The sequence below is a fragment of the Athene noctua genome, chromosome 28 (genome assembly GCF_965140245.1).
Source record: "Athene noctua chromosome 28, bAthNoc1.hap1.1, whole genome shotgun sequence".
Lineage (NCBI taxonomy): Eukaryota > Metazoa > Chordata > Aves > Strigiformes > Strigidae > Athene > Athene noctua.
Window position 1 is genome coordinate 694,206 of NC_134064.1, and position 16,402 is coordinate 710,607.

At 51.4% G+C, this 16,402-nt stretch overlaps 1 protein-coding gene across 1 annotated transcript in view; it reads left to right on the forward strand.

Moving 5' to 3' along the window:
- Window positions 1-7,270: 7,270 nt before the first annotated feature.
- The window catches only part of LOC141971173 (uncharacterized), a 47,528-nt gene continuing 38,396 nt past the window's right edge, over window positions 7,271-16,402 (forward strand). Inside the window, exons 1-7 of the mRNA XM_074928335.1 lie at window positions 7,271-7,533; window positions 9,608-9,701; window positions 11,244-11,369; window positions 11,976-12,047; window positions 12,943-12,971; window positions 14,418-14,528; window positions 15,730-15,877. Of these exons, the coding sequence (XP_074784436.1) occupies window positions 7,271-7,533; window positions 9,608-9,701; window positions 11,244-11,369; window positions 11,976-12,047; window positions 12,943-12,971; window positions 14,418-14,528; window positions 15,730-15,877 (843 nt within the window). The remainder of the gene's footprint in view (window positions 7,534-9,607; window positions 9,702-11,243; window positions 11,370-11,975; window positions 12,048-12,942; window positions 12,972-14,417; window positions 14,529-15,729; window positions 15,878-16,402) is intronic.

Sequence of the window (16,402 nt, forward strand, 5' to 3'; positions counted from 1 at the left end):
CCTGACGTCAGCCCGCACGTCCGTCTGCCATGTCCCAGCGATCCCCGCAGCTCTCCTCGCCAGTTCTCCCAGGGACAGTTCATCTTTCCAGGACGTGCAGGACCAGCAGGGCCACCACGTCAGACGAGCTGTGCTCTCGTCGGGGGCATTAACTCCCCTCTGCAGCTCCTGAAAACACTGTGCCTGACACACGGCGCTGCAGCGCGGCCTTATGCCCCCATCAGGCTGTTGGCTCCCGGATGCCCTCTTGTGCTTCCCTTGAGCTCCCTGTAGTTCGTCTTCCCCCTCCTCAGTTTTGACCAGCCAAAGAACGTCCAACTTAGGACTCTCAAATTCTTCCCACTCTTCTAAATAGCTTTGTGGGGGTCTCAGCCTTCTGCCCTTCAGATCAGTGGCTTATCATAACAGAAGAAGGATAGCAGTGTTTTTCCCCAAGTGAGCAAATACTTAAGCTGCTTGTTCAAATAGAACAATTAAGAGAAAGGGAAAAAAACAACAGCTAATTGGAAAGTGGAAAGTTTAATTTGGTGCTGCAGCAGCTTGAATACTTCTGCTGCAGCTGTAGCAGAGGGCTGGCACTTAAATGTCTGATCAGGATGAAAGCAAAAATCCTTCCATTAAGGTTTCAAATTACAAAATAACTTCATCTAAGGGAAGACAGAATGTATATATCTAAATATTGCTGTGTGTTCCTAGTGCCTCTCAGCACAATGATTCTCTAATGGCAGCAAGAGCTTACTGGTATGAAAAGTTTAGAATTTTAGGTGTTATTTTGAAGCAATTTACAGTTAAATCAGCAGTAGTGAGAAAACAGCCAAGAATCTGACTTGCAGAATGGGAGATGATTCGTGACTTTCTCCTCAGCTTTTACTGTGAATGGAGTTTACAGCTCTCAGTACTTGCGAGTGCCAGACTTTGTTAGGATTGGTCAGGTTAGGAACTCAGCAGGCTGCTTCATTCATCATTGTGATTTTTCAGTCAACAAAGACAGAAAGGCGGCCAACAGGTACCAGTTTCATCTGACTTTTACCTGGGTGCAGAATGAAGGTTCTTTCTGGAATCAAAACCTGCGTCTCTATCAGGATATTGGCTATTAGGGGAAGTGACTTTTTCCCACCCTTTGCTTCAGTAAAATCTTTTTGGCCCAGATGGCTTCTCCTGAGGCAGAAATGTGCAAGTACTGGGCCTGGACTGCTGCAGCACCCTCATCCTTGTCTGGGCCAGCAGCTTCTGCGTGGTCACTTTCTGGTGAGTGGCGGTGATGTGTCACCCAGGCGTTGGGCTGTCTGGGCCGGAGCTCTCCCTCAGAGCCCAGCTGGCTCCTCAGGCTCGCGTCATGGGGTCGGGGGGAAGCAGAGGCACCGCTTTGCTTGTGCAGCATTTTGCAACTCGGCTTATTTTCAGAGCTGGCCCTCTGCCCTCTGGACACAGCCCTCGCTCAAGCTGTGCACTGTCAAAGGGGTGAGGCAGGGCGTGGGCTGAGGGGGGGCTGTGTGTAGGCAGTCGATCCCGTTTGGTCCCAGGAAGCCCCACGTGCAGTTCTGGCAGAGCTGGGCTGTTGCTCCTGGCTCTGGAGAAGCCCCGTGTCTGTGACAGTGCTCCTCAGCCCAGGGGGATCCCAAAGGCTGCAGAGTTGCAGGATCAAAAGGGGCTCCTGGAGAGACACGGCTCGGTGAGGAGCAGAGCCTCCTTGGCTTTGACCTTCTCTGTTCTCCATCTGCCCAGGAGAGCAGAAAGACTTGCTTTTCCCTCCTCCCGCTGCTCAGCTGCTGTCAGTCCCTAAGCTGCTGGGTGCAGTGGGAGCCTCTTTCTGGGAAGGCCCAAGAACAAGGGGAGAGCTGCTTTTTGGCCAGGTCCTGCTGGTGTCGGAGTGGCCTGAGGTCCTGGCCCCTGCCTCCCGCCCCGCTCCCGGCTGCTCTGGGGAGGAACAGCCTGCAGTCCGTGTGCTCCAGCTGCTGGGACAGGAGCACAGCTGCAGAGAGGGGCCCTCAGGAGTGAGGGGAAGCAGAAGCATCAGCCTGATGCTTTCTGCTTCGGCTAGGAAACCGCTTCGCCCCTTGAGAAGCGAACTTGACCCCAGAGGTCAGGGTTTTCCCACTGTGTGTGTGGGGGGAAACGGCCCGACGCCAGGTTGGTGGCAGCGGGGTGTGATACTGGTTCTCCTGTCTCTGCAGGTCCCACGGGAGGAAAGAGCTCTGGCTGGACACCTTCCTCAGGTGAGCCCCGCTGCAGTAGCAAACCTCCGGCGCCAGCGTGGCCATCGGTGGGATGCTCCAGCTGAGCTGAAAGGCAGCTCGAGAGCTGGGGGAGAGGTACCCCCACTGCTGGGGCAGCGGCAGGGCAGCGCTGGCCGAATTGCTCAGCCTTGCGTTGGTAAAGTAACACTGAGCCCATCCGGCTGCCGCCACTTGCTCCTTCTGTGCCTGGATTTCTTCTGATGTAAATGGTGCTGGAGGGGCTGGCAGGGGAGAGAGCAAAGCCGGGTTCAGTGATACAGAGCTCTTCCTTTGTCCATTCCCTGTGCACAGGCAAAGGAGCAGAGCCCAGGAAATGCCGGTGACCCCGTTGCCCTTGATTGGTCTACTCATGAAAGTCTTGGGCCTCAGTGGCTCTGTAAGTGTCTCTGGGGTTCCAGCTGGGTCAAGGGAGTGACTCTGCTTTCTAGCACAGACTATTAGAGGAGTTTCTCCCACTTGGCCTTTGTTCTCTTTTCTAGGTGCTGACGTTAACTGCCCCGACGGTCAAGGCTTTGGTTCAGTGCCAGGCAAAAGTAAGCAGTGGCTACATTTCTCCTCCTTGGCGTTGTGTATGGGTGGGAGGGCCCCAGGAGAGGAAGGTCGGCCTTTCTGGGGTGGGAAGCCATCGGGACACAGGCCTCTTCCTCCCTGGAGGAGTTGGGGTGGAAGTCTCCAGTGCCGGGGTGGGAGCACAGTGGGGCAGGCTGTGTTCCCTGTGCTCACGCCGGTGCCCTGTGCCCGGCTGCGGCTGTTGTGGCCCACGCGGCAGCCGGGAAGGGTGCTGGGGCAGGGCCCTGTGGGGCAGGTCCCGAGGAGCTGGGTGTGGCACAGGCCTGGGGAGCAAACACCCCCACGGGGCTGTCCCGATCCAACACCGGGGAGGGTTCTGAAACCATCCTGAGAGCCAGACTGAGACGCAAACGAGGCTCCCAGCGACCCGGGCAGCACTGCCGCCATTGGCCGAGCGAAGCCCCGCCCCCACCCGGTTTCCTAGCGACCATTGGCAGCACTGCCGCCATTGGCCGAGCGAAGCCCCGCCCCCACCCGGTTTCCTAGCGACCATTGGCATCGCTGCCGCCATTGGCCAAGTGAAGCCCTGCCCCCACCCGTCTCCTAGCAACCCAGACATCGCTGCTGCCATTGGCCGAGTGAAGCCCCGCCCCCACTCGGTTTCCTAGCGACCATTGGCAGCACTGCCGCCATTGGCCAAGTGAAGCCCCGCCCCCTCTATGTCCTAATAATGCCCGGGATGCGACCAGCAGCAGCGATCATTTGAGGAGGAGAAAGCGAATAGTGAGGAGGTGTTGAGTAGCGAGGAGGAGTCGTGTAGTGAGGAGGAGGAGGATTGCGGCGATCAGTGCAGGCGATCAGGGAGGAGGAGGAGGCGGCGAACAACATCATGGCCATGGCAAGCAGCGTCGGGACATGGCGACCAGTGCCACCAGCAGTTCCCAGGCGTGGCCGGAGCCAGACCCAGACCCGACAGGCTCCTCGGCAGAGCTGCCCCTCGCCACACCAGGAGCGCCGGCCCTTTGACCTGAGCTGCGCACCGCCGCAGTGAGTGGAGCCTGGGGGGCCCGGGGATGGTGTTGGGGGGCTCCGGGTGGGGTGCTCAGGAGGGCTCTGGAGGGCCCAGGGCCAGTTCAGGCAGGCTCCGGAGAGCAGGGGGGGGGTCTGGGTGCCAGTCTGGTCACTGTCCCTCCCGTGCAGGCCCGGGTGGTGGTGACAGGGGGGCCATGGGGGACACGGTGCAGTCAGGGTCACCCCTTGCACGTGAACGGGGTGAACTGGGTGGCTGCACTCGTTTCATGGCCCTGGCCTTTCGATTCTGTAAGAATAACGATGCGGAATTGAGCACCGCAAACAGCTGGAAGCCCTGAAGGTGTTTCCCGGCGCTCGGCGCAGGCAGAGCGGTGGTTCTGGGTACGGGGTTTGGCCGGTGGGAGCCGTCGGTTGCAGGTCGGCGCCTTGAACCCGGCTCCTCTGCGCATCCCGGGCCCCTGGCTGCGGTGACAGCGTGTGCTGGGAGCGGGGCCGTGGCCTCAGGCCTTTCTCTTGTTGTTGTCCGGCTTCAGAGCTGATCAAAATGCCCCATCTAAATGTCGCCTGCTGACTCGGGTCAGTTTGTTCGGTAGCTGTATCACGGTGTGGTTTCTGACAAGCACGGCAGTAGTAGTTGCGGTTAATAACTGTGGAAGCCAGGGCAGTTCCTCCAGGTGAAGTCCCTGAGGCACAGTGCGGGGCGGCGGGTGGCCCAGCTGCGGGCAGCGGCTCCCCCTCGGAGCAGGAGGGTCAGTGTACATGTGTCAGAGCCCTGGCTCCTCACACAGCAACAGCCTCCTTCTGCGGAGATGGGGCATTGTTTTCCTGGCTTTTGATCTTCTGAACAGATGGCCTCGGAGAGAGAGGAACCCACTGGCTGTATTCGCCTGGCATAAGCTTGGAGGCCCCAAATAAAAGTAAACATTTTTGCTGAGTAGTGTCATAAAGGCAGCAGTTACCTTCTGGATGCCTGTACTGGCACATAGATGGCAAAATCCCGTTCTCTGTGACGGACTTGCACCATCTTTTGAGTCCTAGGCCCACACGGGCCTGTTCGGCCATTCCCAGCGGGGACTCACAAAGTCCTTACTGTCAGGATTTAATGCCAAATCCCAGTTCTGCAGAAAACTGCTTTGCCAGCATCTGCTTCCCTCTCTGGAGACCCTGACAGCATCTCTTTGTGGAAGTGGGACATGCATGACGGTGGCTGAAGATTTTCTTCGGGAGGGAATGGCACTCAGGTGCCGGGTGCCTGGGACGTCTCCTCAGAGGAGTCTTTGTTCCCCAGCGGAACGCGCTGGGCCGGTGCCCCTGCCTTGGGGGTGTTGAACTTGCCGTTTGTGGTTGACAGCCTGTGGTGAGGCTTGTCCTGCCTGAAAGCCGGACGAGCCTTTCTTGTTCGTGTCCCCAGCAGACACGGTGCGAGATCCAGCAGGTTGCTGGGGTGAGGAGTGGTCTCCCCCAGGGCAGGGCTGGCTGGCTGAGGGGCAGAAAGCTCCAGCTGGGGTGTGCGACACCGGGGCTCCGGCTCCCCGTGGCTCCAGCAGTGCGGAGCTACAGCTTTGGGGTTCTCTTAGATTATGTCTTTGGGGAGCAGTCACTGATTTAATTGCACTGTAAATTGTTTACTGCAAAGATTTGCTTTACCAAACTGATGCAGGATGCCTGCTGTGACTTTGTCTCAAAATCCTTTCAAATGAAAAAGAGCGGTCTTAAAAATCATTGTGATACACAGCCCTGGCCCTGAGTACAGTGCGCTGTGCACCGCAAGCTGAGAGAAACTAGATACTGTTAATAAATAGTAGCGGCAGTGACACTACAACGAAAATCCTGCTGAATGCGGAGTTCCATGTGGACAGTTCCTTAACTGACTAAAATCCTGGTCATCAGCTCTGCTCTGGTTTGTGTTTGGTTTTGTAATCCCGATTTGCTCTGTTTCGGTAGAATGGCTAGTTAATGCAAGGGATATGTAAATTGGGGAATATTCTTTTTTCCCATGGTATATGGTCCCTCAATTTAAAATTCTAGACAGGTGAGAAGCAGAGAGATTTTTGATGGTGACCTTTCCCTTTGAAACTCCAAAAATCTAATCTTTAATATAATGTAAAGTATATTCTCATCTATGATAGTCAGCAAGGTAAAGAACATTGTGCTAGTTTGAAAACAAACTAGTGGGAGGCAACAAGTCAGAATAACAATGTAATAAGGAAAAAAAAAAAAAAAAAGGCAGATAACACTGGGTTAAACTAAGAGAGTCAGGATACAACCTGACACCCTGTTAATCAGGGTGGTGGTAGCAGTCTGGTGGAATGGTGGCTGCAGTCCCCGCGAAGCAGTGATCCCGTAGAAAAAAAATCTGCTCTTCCTCAGAAAAGTCCAGTGGTGTCTAAGTAGCTCCTGTCCTCTGGAAATCCAGTGGAAAAGAAGAGAGTCTCTGGTATTTAGAATCTCAGGTTATATCCAGGATGGAATGCTGGTGTTCTCCCTCTGCTGGAGCATCTCCCAACGGGATAATGAGTCACGCTGCATGGCATTGATGGGCCATTAGCAGAAAGATAGTCTGGAGGGGCGGGGGGAGGGAAGCAAGGAAACACTGCTCCACCTGATTTCAACAGCTCATGAGGATGGTAATAGAATACACTGCAACCCAGGACAAACATTTATTAAAAAAAAAAAAGTGGATGCCCATTGAAAAGGCATTGTTAAAATGGGATGTCACCATTTCTCAGCGACTCTGTAGTAAAAGTGCCACATCTGGAACATCCCTGCTGAAGAATTTTGAGGAGATTGCTTCACTTGAATCAGTCTGGATTTGGCATGAATTTGGAGAACTCTACTCAAATTTAGATGCAAGTGAAGGAGGATTTTGAGCAAAGTAAAAAAAAAAAACAAACAACAAAAAACATCAGGAACAAACAGTGTACATCCAAGGGTGACATTTGTATATAGTTCTTAAATATTTAAATCTCTGGAAGAAAACTTCTCAGACGTGAGCTTCTGTTATCCTTTTGTTGGTAACACGTGCAGGAGCAGAGGACTAAATGAGACCAGGGGTCTGCTTTGCTCAAGAGCTTGTTTCTGACAGTCATCGAGTTAGGAAACTCGTGACGTTTCTCAGATAACTTGCTCTTGGGGAGGTGCTGCACAAGCCTCAGGCTGCGTTGCTCTGTGGAGCCAGCAATGAGCCCAGGTCCATGCTGTGCCGGCGCCAGTGCCCGGCATGTTCTGTGCGGTGGCCCTTGTCCCGATCCGATATCGGGGAGGGTTCTTAAACGATCCCAAGAGCAAGATTAAGACACAAGCGAGGTCAGATGCCGTACAACCTTATGAACTATATTTTTTATAACAACTGATAAGAGCGATAGGACAGAGAGCAAAAGAGAGGAGAAAGTCAGAATTCTGAAGCAAGAAAGCGGTCGAGGTGCAACTAATTACCACCACCACGACCAGGGATCCAGCGATGTTCCGTCGGCTCGTTCTCAGTGCCGATGATGATGTTCCACATTCCTGGCTCCGTCGGAGTTCCCAAGAAGCATCAGCATCCTGAGAGAGGAGTACACAGTCCTTTTATAGTGGCCCGTCCCCACGATTTCTCCAAAAGTCTGCCCGTTTCCACGGGGGCTTGTTGTGATGTGTGCCGCCCCATGGTCCTCCATGCGTGCATGCCCAGGTGGTCACGGTGGTCTTGCTGGCGGGGGTCGACCTGCTTCCTCACTGCCTACCGTCTCACGCCGCCTACCCGGCCTGCGCGCAGGTGTAGCTTGGTGGGCGCTACCAAGGCCGCTGTTGTTCCAGCCTCGGGCGGACGTTGTGGATTCATTGGGCACTTTCCATCTCCCTCAAGGCGTACTCCTTCGCAACAACAGGGTGCTGAGGCCAGGAAGTGGTAGTCGTGAAGCAGCAACGTTGAGACAAATAAAGTTCAAAAAGTCCCTTACAGCCCTGTGCCGCTCTCCTGGGCGAGAGGGGCCTTCCCCCGGCAGAGAGCTCGGGCTGCCCGCCGCACCGTGCCTCTGCCGAAGCCCAGGGCATCCAGCTGCCTTCTTTCCCGTGGTTTAATGGGTCTTGGTTCAGGCCCAAAACATTTCCTCATTCCCTCCAGTACCCTTTTGAACCTTGAATTTAATTCAGCATTTTTGAGGACCAGCCTGTTCATCATTTATATGAGAAAATACATGTACAGACTTCTTTGAAACTGAAGTTGCTACATCCCTCTGCTCCAGTGGGAGTTGCATTTTAGCTGCTTGTTTGGTCCATGAAATGTTAGATGGAAGGAAGTCAATGAAAAGGAATTGGATTGACTTTCTCCTCTGCCACTGTGTGCAGCTGCCAGGTGATAGCATGAGTCAATCCTCAGCACAACTGATGTAATCTGGTGGTTTCAAAAGCAAATGCAAACAGTGGATTTAAAAACTAACGTAGAACAGTTGCTGTAGTACTGGTGTTTCACCAACGTGCATAACCGGGTGAGCTAAATCATTTGTCTCAAGTTTAATTTATTGTTGGTAGGCTACCTGTGAGTTTCTTGTGAAACCCCAGATAAAATTGCTGTAAATCCATGATCTCTTTGGGTTTTTTGATTTCTTTTTCTTTTTTAAAAAGCGTTCGTTGTTTTGTTGAGTACGCCTTTGTGTGAGGTAATTCAGCCTAGCAACAGACATGTATCTTGAATTATCCTATTGAAGGATGTGGCATACAGGTACGGTGGCATTTAAATGTAAAGCCAAAGGAAGCAAAGGAGTTGAATCTCTTGTTGTGTAATTAAAACACAACCTGCCTAGAGAGCCCAAGGGTCAGGCTGAACGTATTATGCAATAAATTCATGCGCTCACAAATGTGAGTGGACTTAGAGTATTAAAAACTGAAGCCTACTGTCACTTCCTTTGTTATTGCTCCTGTCTTCCAGAGGGTGAAGTCGGATAAGGTTGTGCTGAGAACTATTTAAAACTGTGTCTGCTGATTACGGATGCTTCAGTTTTTGTGTTCAACTCATACCTGAGGTTCAGCTTTTGGAACCTCTGCTCTGAGGTAGCTGTGATGATTCCCCTCTGTTGGGTTTCCAGGGATGCAGGACGTGCCTTGGGTAGAGCAGGGGAGGGTCCTGCTTGGATGGGCTGCGTGGTCCGGTTCTTCCTTTGTTGGTCTTACAGCTTCTCACCAATAAATAGGAGAGAGATCAATTTGTTCACTTTGGATTGTTCAAGGTACGCATTAGAGAACCTTTAGCGTATTGACTCAGGAACTGGAAGAGACTTGAGGAGGCCTTGCATTCATTTTTATTGCTCTGGATTCAGAGGAGGACTTGGCACCCCTGTGCCAGGGCTCTGGGAAGGGGAAGAGCCCAGCAGAGAGGAGCCCGGCCCAACCCTTCTGGCCTCTAGAGCAGGGCAGTCCCGGGAGTCCGCTGGACCAAACAGCACTTCAGAGCCGTGGCGGTGCTGTCTGGTCGGTCTCTCTCAAGCCTCGGAAGCGCGCTCTGAAATCTCGGAAGAGTCTGTTATCTGCGGAGGCTGTTGTGGGGGTTGGTCTCGGAGGAGACCTCCAGGGCTGGGCTCTGCTGGAGCCTGTGCCTTGGTGGTGCTACGCCGTTCGGTGCGGAGCTGCTCTGTCTGCTGTAGACGTCTCTTCTTTCTGATAGGAATCTTCCAGAGGCTGTAAGATGTTGCTTTTACATAATCTGATGGGCATTTACCTGACAAACTGTTGGGCATGATTCAACAAGACAGCATTTTGTGCAGCAAGCTATTGCACAGGTCTCTGTAAATGAAGCTGTAATAATCTGGCTGTCAAGGGGCTTATATGAATCTGTATTATTGCTTTTATTTCAGATTACTGGAAAGCTACGATAGCCTGAGAGACAAACACTTGGGTGAATACTTCAAAAATACCCGGATAAGACGACATCTTCAGAGATCAGGACTGGTGAGACTGAAAAATTTCTTTTTCTGAGAAAAAACGAAAAGAATTATTTGTTTCTCTTAATATTGTGCAAGTCAAATCACTGATAGTCCTGTTGCTGATTTGTTAGAGGTATGTGTTGTCACTGGTAAGAATTTGACCAGCCAAACACGTGCAATTCTGCTGTGCCAGATCAAAGCCACACGATCACACTGTGACCGAGGGTGGGGTGTTTAGTCAGAGCATTCCCCACTCCGTTGTTCTCTGCCGTTGTTCAGCTGGATGTCGCAGCAACACGGGGCTGTGGCGCTCACGGCTGCACTACTGGAGTCAGAAAGGCAGAAGGAGGGGTAAAGCAGGGCTTGGGGCTCAGCTCCATGAGCTGAGCGGTTTTTGAAGAGACTGGTGACAGCTGAGGAGATGCTGTAGGTGGCGCTGGGCACGTCTCGGGCCTAGGGGCCGCCTGGGGCTGTGAAGGCGCTGGCCCGCGGCTGCTGGTGGGTGAGGGTGTCACGCCAGGAGTGCCGTGCTGACCGTCGGGTCGAGGCCACGCTCCGTGGAGGATCACGCTCCCGCTCCCAGCACACCTCTGTCATGCAGCAGTCGCGACGCTTGTCTGTGTGATCTGGGAACAGGGGCTGAACGGATTGAGGCGGGGTAAATACTGGAGAGCCGTGGCTCAGCCCCGAGCTGCTCAGCAGTGCAGTTCCAGGAAGTTATTGCACACGTCGCTGTATTGCTGCACGATTGGGGCTGTGTGAGAATGTCTGTCAGTCTGCTTGTATTTCACACCCCGGCAGAAGAAGATATTTCATGGAGAGGTCTTGGTAAATTCAGAATGGTTTTATGTTTTTGCTGCGTACATATCTTTGCTCATTGGAGTTTGCCTCTGCAAAATCTTTCCGTTTGCAAATACACAGAATCCTATTACAGAATCACAGAATCGTTCCGGTTGGAAAAGACTCTTGGGATCATCAAGTCCAACCCTCAGCCCTACTCTACAAAGTTCTCCCCCACACCATATCCCCCAGCAGCATTGATTCTCTTAGGTTATCGATTCTCAGAGGTTTTTAAAATGTGAAATCTAAGCATCTTTGACTCTAATAGCTATTTAAATAGCTTCAGTGTTATGTTTTTAAAAGACTTTAATGGAAAGCTGCAGGATTTGGTAAAGGTGAATGTGCTGAACATTTTAAAAAATACTTATGCACTGCTGGGTGTGACTCTGTCTAGCACAGGCAGATGCCACCCCTGTGCAGTAGGAAGGCAAGTATTTAATTGCCCTCCACTGACTTGGGCAGCGGCCCCTGAAGAGCAAGGCTGAGCCCACAGCTTTTAGGAAATGTGACTGGGGCTCTCCTGCCCTCTTCGGTTGGCTGATGGGGTCCCCGGGATCGAAGAAACGACAATTCTGTGCTCGGAAGGTGATTTCCACCACTGTGACAGAAGCAGAGGTGGTAACTAACTGGGAAGAGAAGGTAGCCTTTCTGGGAAATTGGGCTCCCTTTAAAAACGTACCTTGTTCTGTCATGTCCTTCTCAGTTACATTATATTTGTTTATGGCAGATCTCAAGAAGTGGCAGAATAATACCCGAGAAGGAATACCGGCTAAATACTCTACTGGAGGAGCGCCTGAAATACGTACAGGAGTACCTGGCTGGCACCGTGTTTAATAAGGCCCCTGACAGAGAGGTATGCATTTACCAGCGCCGTGTGAGCCATGTCAGGTACTCCCCTGCTGAGAGCCAGGGGCTGTGGACTCATACTGAACTGTTTGTGGTAGCTGCGCCCTGGCGGTGCCCTGAAAGGCTCTGTCCTGCTGGGAAAAGGACAGTCGTTGTGCTTGACATCCCCGCGTGAAACCTCCGCTGGCCTCTGGTTGTCAGCCCGCAGCGTCATTCATCAGAGCGTACGCTGTCCTGGCTCTCGTGCTGCCCTTCGGCTCTCATCAGGTTGTGGGATGATATGCACAGGGCTAGCTGGCTTAAAAGAATTCCAGTCGAAACAGTAGTTGGAACATGGTCATATATCTCACCTGAACACAAAGTTTGGGCACGTTCCTGTTACGTCTCAAGAATGGAGTTGGTCCCTACAACTTTACAAATGCTCAGTTGTTAATTGCCGATGTTAACTTACAGAGGTGTCATGCAAATGGGTTGAATCAATAGTGGTTTTGTAATAGGGCTCGGTGAGGAAAACAACCAGGGAGCAGGCAGGTGATAAGCAGAGCAGAAGCGTTATTACCTTCACTGACATCTCATAACGTCCATTAACGAGGTTTCTCTCTTACATTGATAGCGTCATCATCAGCCAGGAGCAGAGAAGAAACCTGCGGAGAATGGCAGGAAGGAGAAGGCGCAGAAAGTCAAGGTAAGGCTGGAGTGCTCCCCAGCGCTGGGGGGACGCGGCAGCTTTGCCCTGGGTTAAACCACAGCCGTGGGTCAGGCCAGAGGCTCGCTGAGCCAACGGCTTTGTCTCTGATGTTTACGGAAAAAGTACAAGAAACAGATAAGTAGAGGATGATCCTGCCCCAGGTTCCATCTCCTTCCTCTAGCCAGCAGTTCAGGAACTTCAATTCACACCCCTAATTCCTTTGGAATCTACTTATTTTTTTGGTTCTGCAGTGTTCTTGGTTGTGGAATTTAATTACGAGTTGTAGGAAATGGCACTTTCTTGCATTTCTGCACAATAATTAATGTATCTGCTGTCTGATAATTGGAGCAATTTGGTGCTCCATTGTTCTCCTTATGAAAAGAGTTAATACCTGTTCTTTTCCAAGGCATTTGTAGTTTTACACACCTTTTTCATATTCCTTCTCAGTTTTCCAAGCTGAAGACTCTCAGTCTATTGAGGCTTTCGCCCATGAGCCATTCCAGGCTTCTCTTCTCATTGCTGTTGCCATTTTTCAACCGTTTCTAGTTCTACTCTTTCTGTTTCGAAACGGGGAACCAGAAGAGGATGAATAATTGAGGATACACGTTGCAGTTCTTCTAGTAATTCTAGACACTATCTGCTCTTGACTGCAGCTGCACACTGAGCTCATATCACACCCTATTTAGCAGAACCAGCATGTAAGTAATGAAAAGAGGTTTCAGAAGCCTTTGCTTTGGTGTCACGTAGGCAGGGCTTGGTTCTGTAGTTGTTAGAGTCACGGAAGTCCCACAGAAGTCAGAAGTTCTTCTCCCCATGAAGTCACTTGGACTCACATGGGAAAAGTTGTTCTCATTCTGGCTGAGATATACTCAGCATCTTTTTTCTTTATTAGGAGCCTGTGTCCATCGCGAAGAATGCATTGTGAAGCTAGCTGCTGCTTGGAGCAGCTGAAAACCAATGTCAAATCTTTCTGATTTTAAATAATACCTTTATGAGGTAAAGGAAGGAGGAGATTTTCATGACAGACAGCGATGGCTGTGGTACTTGCACTGTTTACTGACTGAAGTCCTGCTGGCAGAGTCACCCCAGTGGAAGCCGTGACTAAGGCAGCCTGTGAAGGGAGTCTGGACTTGGGTGATTTTGGAACAAAACCCCAAACTGCTTCCTTCAGTGAGGAGCATAGGGGAGACGCCTGCTGTCCTGGCTTTGGCTGGGACAGCGTTAATTTTTCTTCTTAGTAGCTAGAGTAGTGCTGTGTTTGGATTCAGTGTGCGATTTGGTATCAGAAGAATGCTGATAGCACAGGGATGTGTGCAGTTGCTGCCAGGAGATCAAGGACATTCCAACTCCCCCTGTCCTGCCATGGGCGGGTGCAGAAGATACTGTGAGGGGCCATGGCCAGAGCAGCAGACCCAAACTGGTCAGGAGAACATTCCTCATTGTGCAACGTCACGCTCAGGATGTAAAGGAGGGTTGGCTGGGAAGGGGTTTGTTCTCTCTCGCTTCCAGGACTGCTTTTTCAGGATCTTGGCTTCTCCGGGATCACCAGCTGGGAACAGGCTGGGTATCAGTCAGCGGGCGGTGGCAGGTGGTTGTGCATTTCCCATTTCTACTTTCTATTATTGTTGATTTGTTTCGTTTCATTTCAATTGGTAAACTGTTTTTATCTCAACCGCTGAGTCTCCCCACCTCTACCCCTCCAATTCCCTCTCCCGTGCCCAAGGAGCGGGGGGTGAGTGAGCGGCTGCCTGGCGTTTGCCTGCCGGCGGGCTCGAACCACGACACACCTGCAGATGGGTGATCTGTGTCTCTGCTGCGGTACCACGCCGGGACACAGGAACCTGGCTGCAATTGGCAGTGTAATTTAACCCTCAGCTCATACGTTCAGTGAATTCGGCTGAGTAGCTAACCTGAAAGAAAAGGAGAAAGACAGATGACTGAGCAAGGGAGGATGGGAGACAGAGCTGTCTGTCTCCAGAAGGGTCGTCAGCCCAACGTGGGGCTTTTGGAAAGAAAAGGGAGGGAGGGGCATCAGCCAGAGCAAGGAAGTGGCAGATGCGCTTCAGCCAAGCCAAGAATCAGGAGATCCGCATAAACAGGCAGATGAATTGCATTTGGGAGGATCAGCAGCTGGAGAGGGCTGCAGGGAAATGAGTCAGAGGTGGGAACAGGTCTTTTCCCTTGTCTCTCTCCTTCTCCCCGTGATTTCCTTTCCTTCCTTAAGCAGGCGTCCCAGTGTCACAGCTGTCCAGTGAGAGGCAGCTGGCAGGCAGGCTCAGACATGGCTGTTAGGGCTGGCAGGCCAATGTTGATTTGCTTCTTGCCCACAATTTAGTACCTCAGAGACGTACATTTCTCTTCTTTTAGGCGGAACCAGCCAGCTTTAGGCACTTCCCGCACCCACCAGCCGGTACAAGAAATCATCGTGGGCTCTTCCCTCCCCTTGGCAGAGAAGCCGCTGGTCGCTCCCGACAACAGGTGAGTTTTAGCAGCCACCCCGAAGGCGCTGGCGTGAGCACACACAGCGCAGGCGTGCACGTAGGCCTGTGAGGTCTGGGCTTAGTCTAGAGCTCTGACTGCCCCATCCGCCATCCCCTGGGGCCGACCTCCTGTTTGCAGGGTTGTGTCATTAAAGAGAAGTCTGCAGAAGCCGATGCTGCAGGAATGGCACATCAGAACGGAGGAAACAAAAATCTTTGTGATAAATCTGCTTTAATCCTTCCCTTTTCTCTGCCTTGTCGCCCAAGCCTAGGCCGGTGTCAGTACATTAAGGATTGTTAATGGGTGCTACGGCTGTAGGCGCGTTCTAAAACCCTGAGAGCAATGGAGGCCTCTTAGAAAACAGAGGTGAAGGGGTGAAGTAAGGCTAAAGCTCATCCAGAAGGCCGTGCTTCGGAGCTCTGGCTCAGAAACCTCTTCCTCTCTGTTAACAGGCAGAGAAGGAATGTTAATGTACTCTGGAAAAATAATGATACGAACGTCTAAGGTCAAAGGTCAAATATATGGCTCAGTTTTGACTGGTTCTCGATTCCAGTGATGATCGTGGGTGCAGACTGAAGTGAGATTTTCAGTCCTGGGTAACCTCCTCTCCAGGAAGAGGACACTTGGGCCTGTGGTTATGTGTGATGGTGGACATCATCGCATCAGCACCGATCCAGGGAGTCTGCCTGTTGTAAGGCAGCAAGTTAACTCAGATGAACAGCTTTTTGACTTGGTGTTCTGAAGGGTATACAAGGAAAAGATGAACTAATAACGTGATAAAAATGCAGAGTATTGAACAAAAGTAGGTCTGCTTTGGTGGTGCGTTCTCTCAGCGTGCGTGTGCTGAAGGCACCAAAAGGCAGCACCCGGCTGCGTTCCTGGGCGTGCCTGTGAGCTCACGTGTTTGCTTCAAGGCTGCACTGTGAAGAGACAGTAGCAAAACCTGGATTTATGGTCAAGAGTTATTCTGGATGCTCCAGTATTTGGATGCTCAGTGAGAGATGCCTAAAGGGGCCTGGCTCTTCAGAGGCAGACGAGAAAATGTAATATCCTGAAGGTACCTGAGAACCACTCATCACTTCCAAATATCACAATCAATGCTTTATTTTTATTTATTTTTTTTTTTTACTTATGGTGCTGCTCTGCACTGGAAACTATACACTGAGATTTTGTGGCTGTTTTCTTTTTCCTTTTCTAGACTTCCAGGCGACCACATGCAGCGCCAGGGGATCTGCAGCACTCACTCCATTTCCCACCACTTCCCTTCTGTGCTGCAGCGGGGGCTGTCAATACTTCCACAGCTAAAAAGAAGTGCCCGGCACCTCAAGTCAGTCAACAGCCTGCCGGCAGGGTGAGGCCATATTTCATTCTGAAAATAATGTAATTGTAGGGACAGCTTTATAACACTGCTTTAGTACTACAGCTCCCAGAACTGTATACTGCAGGCAACATGCCTTCCAAAGGGTGATCAGCTTTTTATTAAGCTCTCCTTTCAAACTTCCCCTTAATTTTCAAGACATTGACTTACTGGTCTAATGCCCAGTTCTTGATCACAGTGAGGAAAAATGTGGAGACTTTTTTAGTATAAAACCTCTGCATGCATCATTTTCTCCCTCCACATAGACTATCTGTTATGTAGAGAGGCAGGCAGCCACCTGGTTAACACCAAGAACTCGGGAATATTTTCACACAGCCTTCCAAGTTTTCCTCTTCATCTACAGCTGCAAAGTAGCAAAAAACCTCCTTTATTTATTTTTACCATTCCTCCTGCTAAGTCACACTGTCAGGTTCAGAGAATGAGAGCTTTTTGGAGTAGCCAGACATGATCTTGGTACATACACAGTTTCTTTCAGGTGCGATTTGGACTTCTG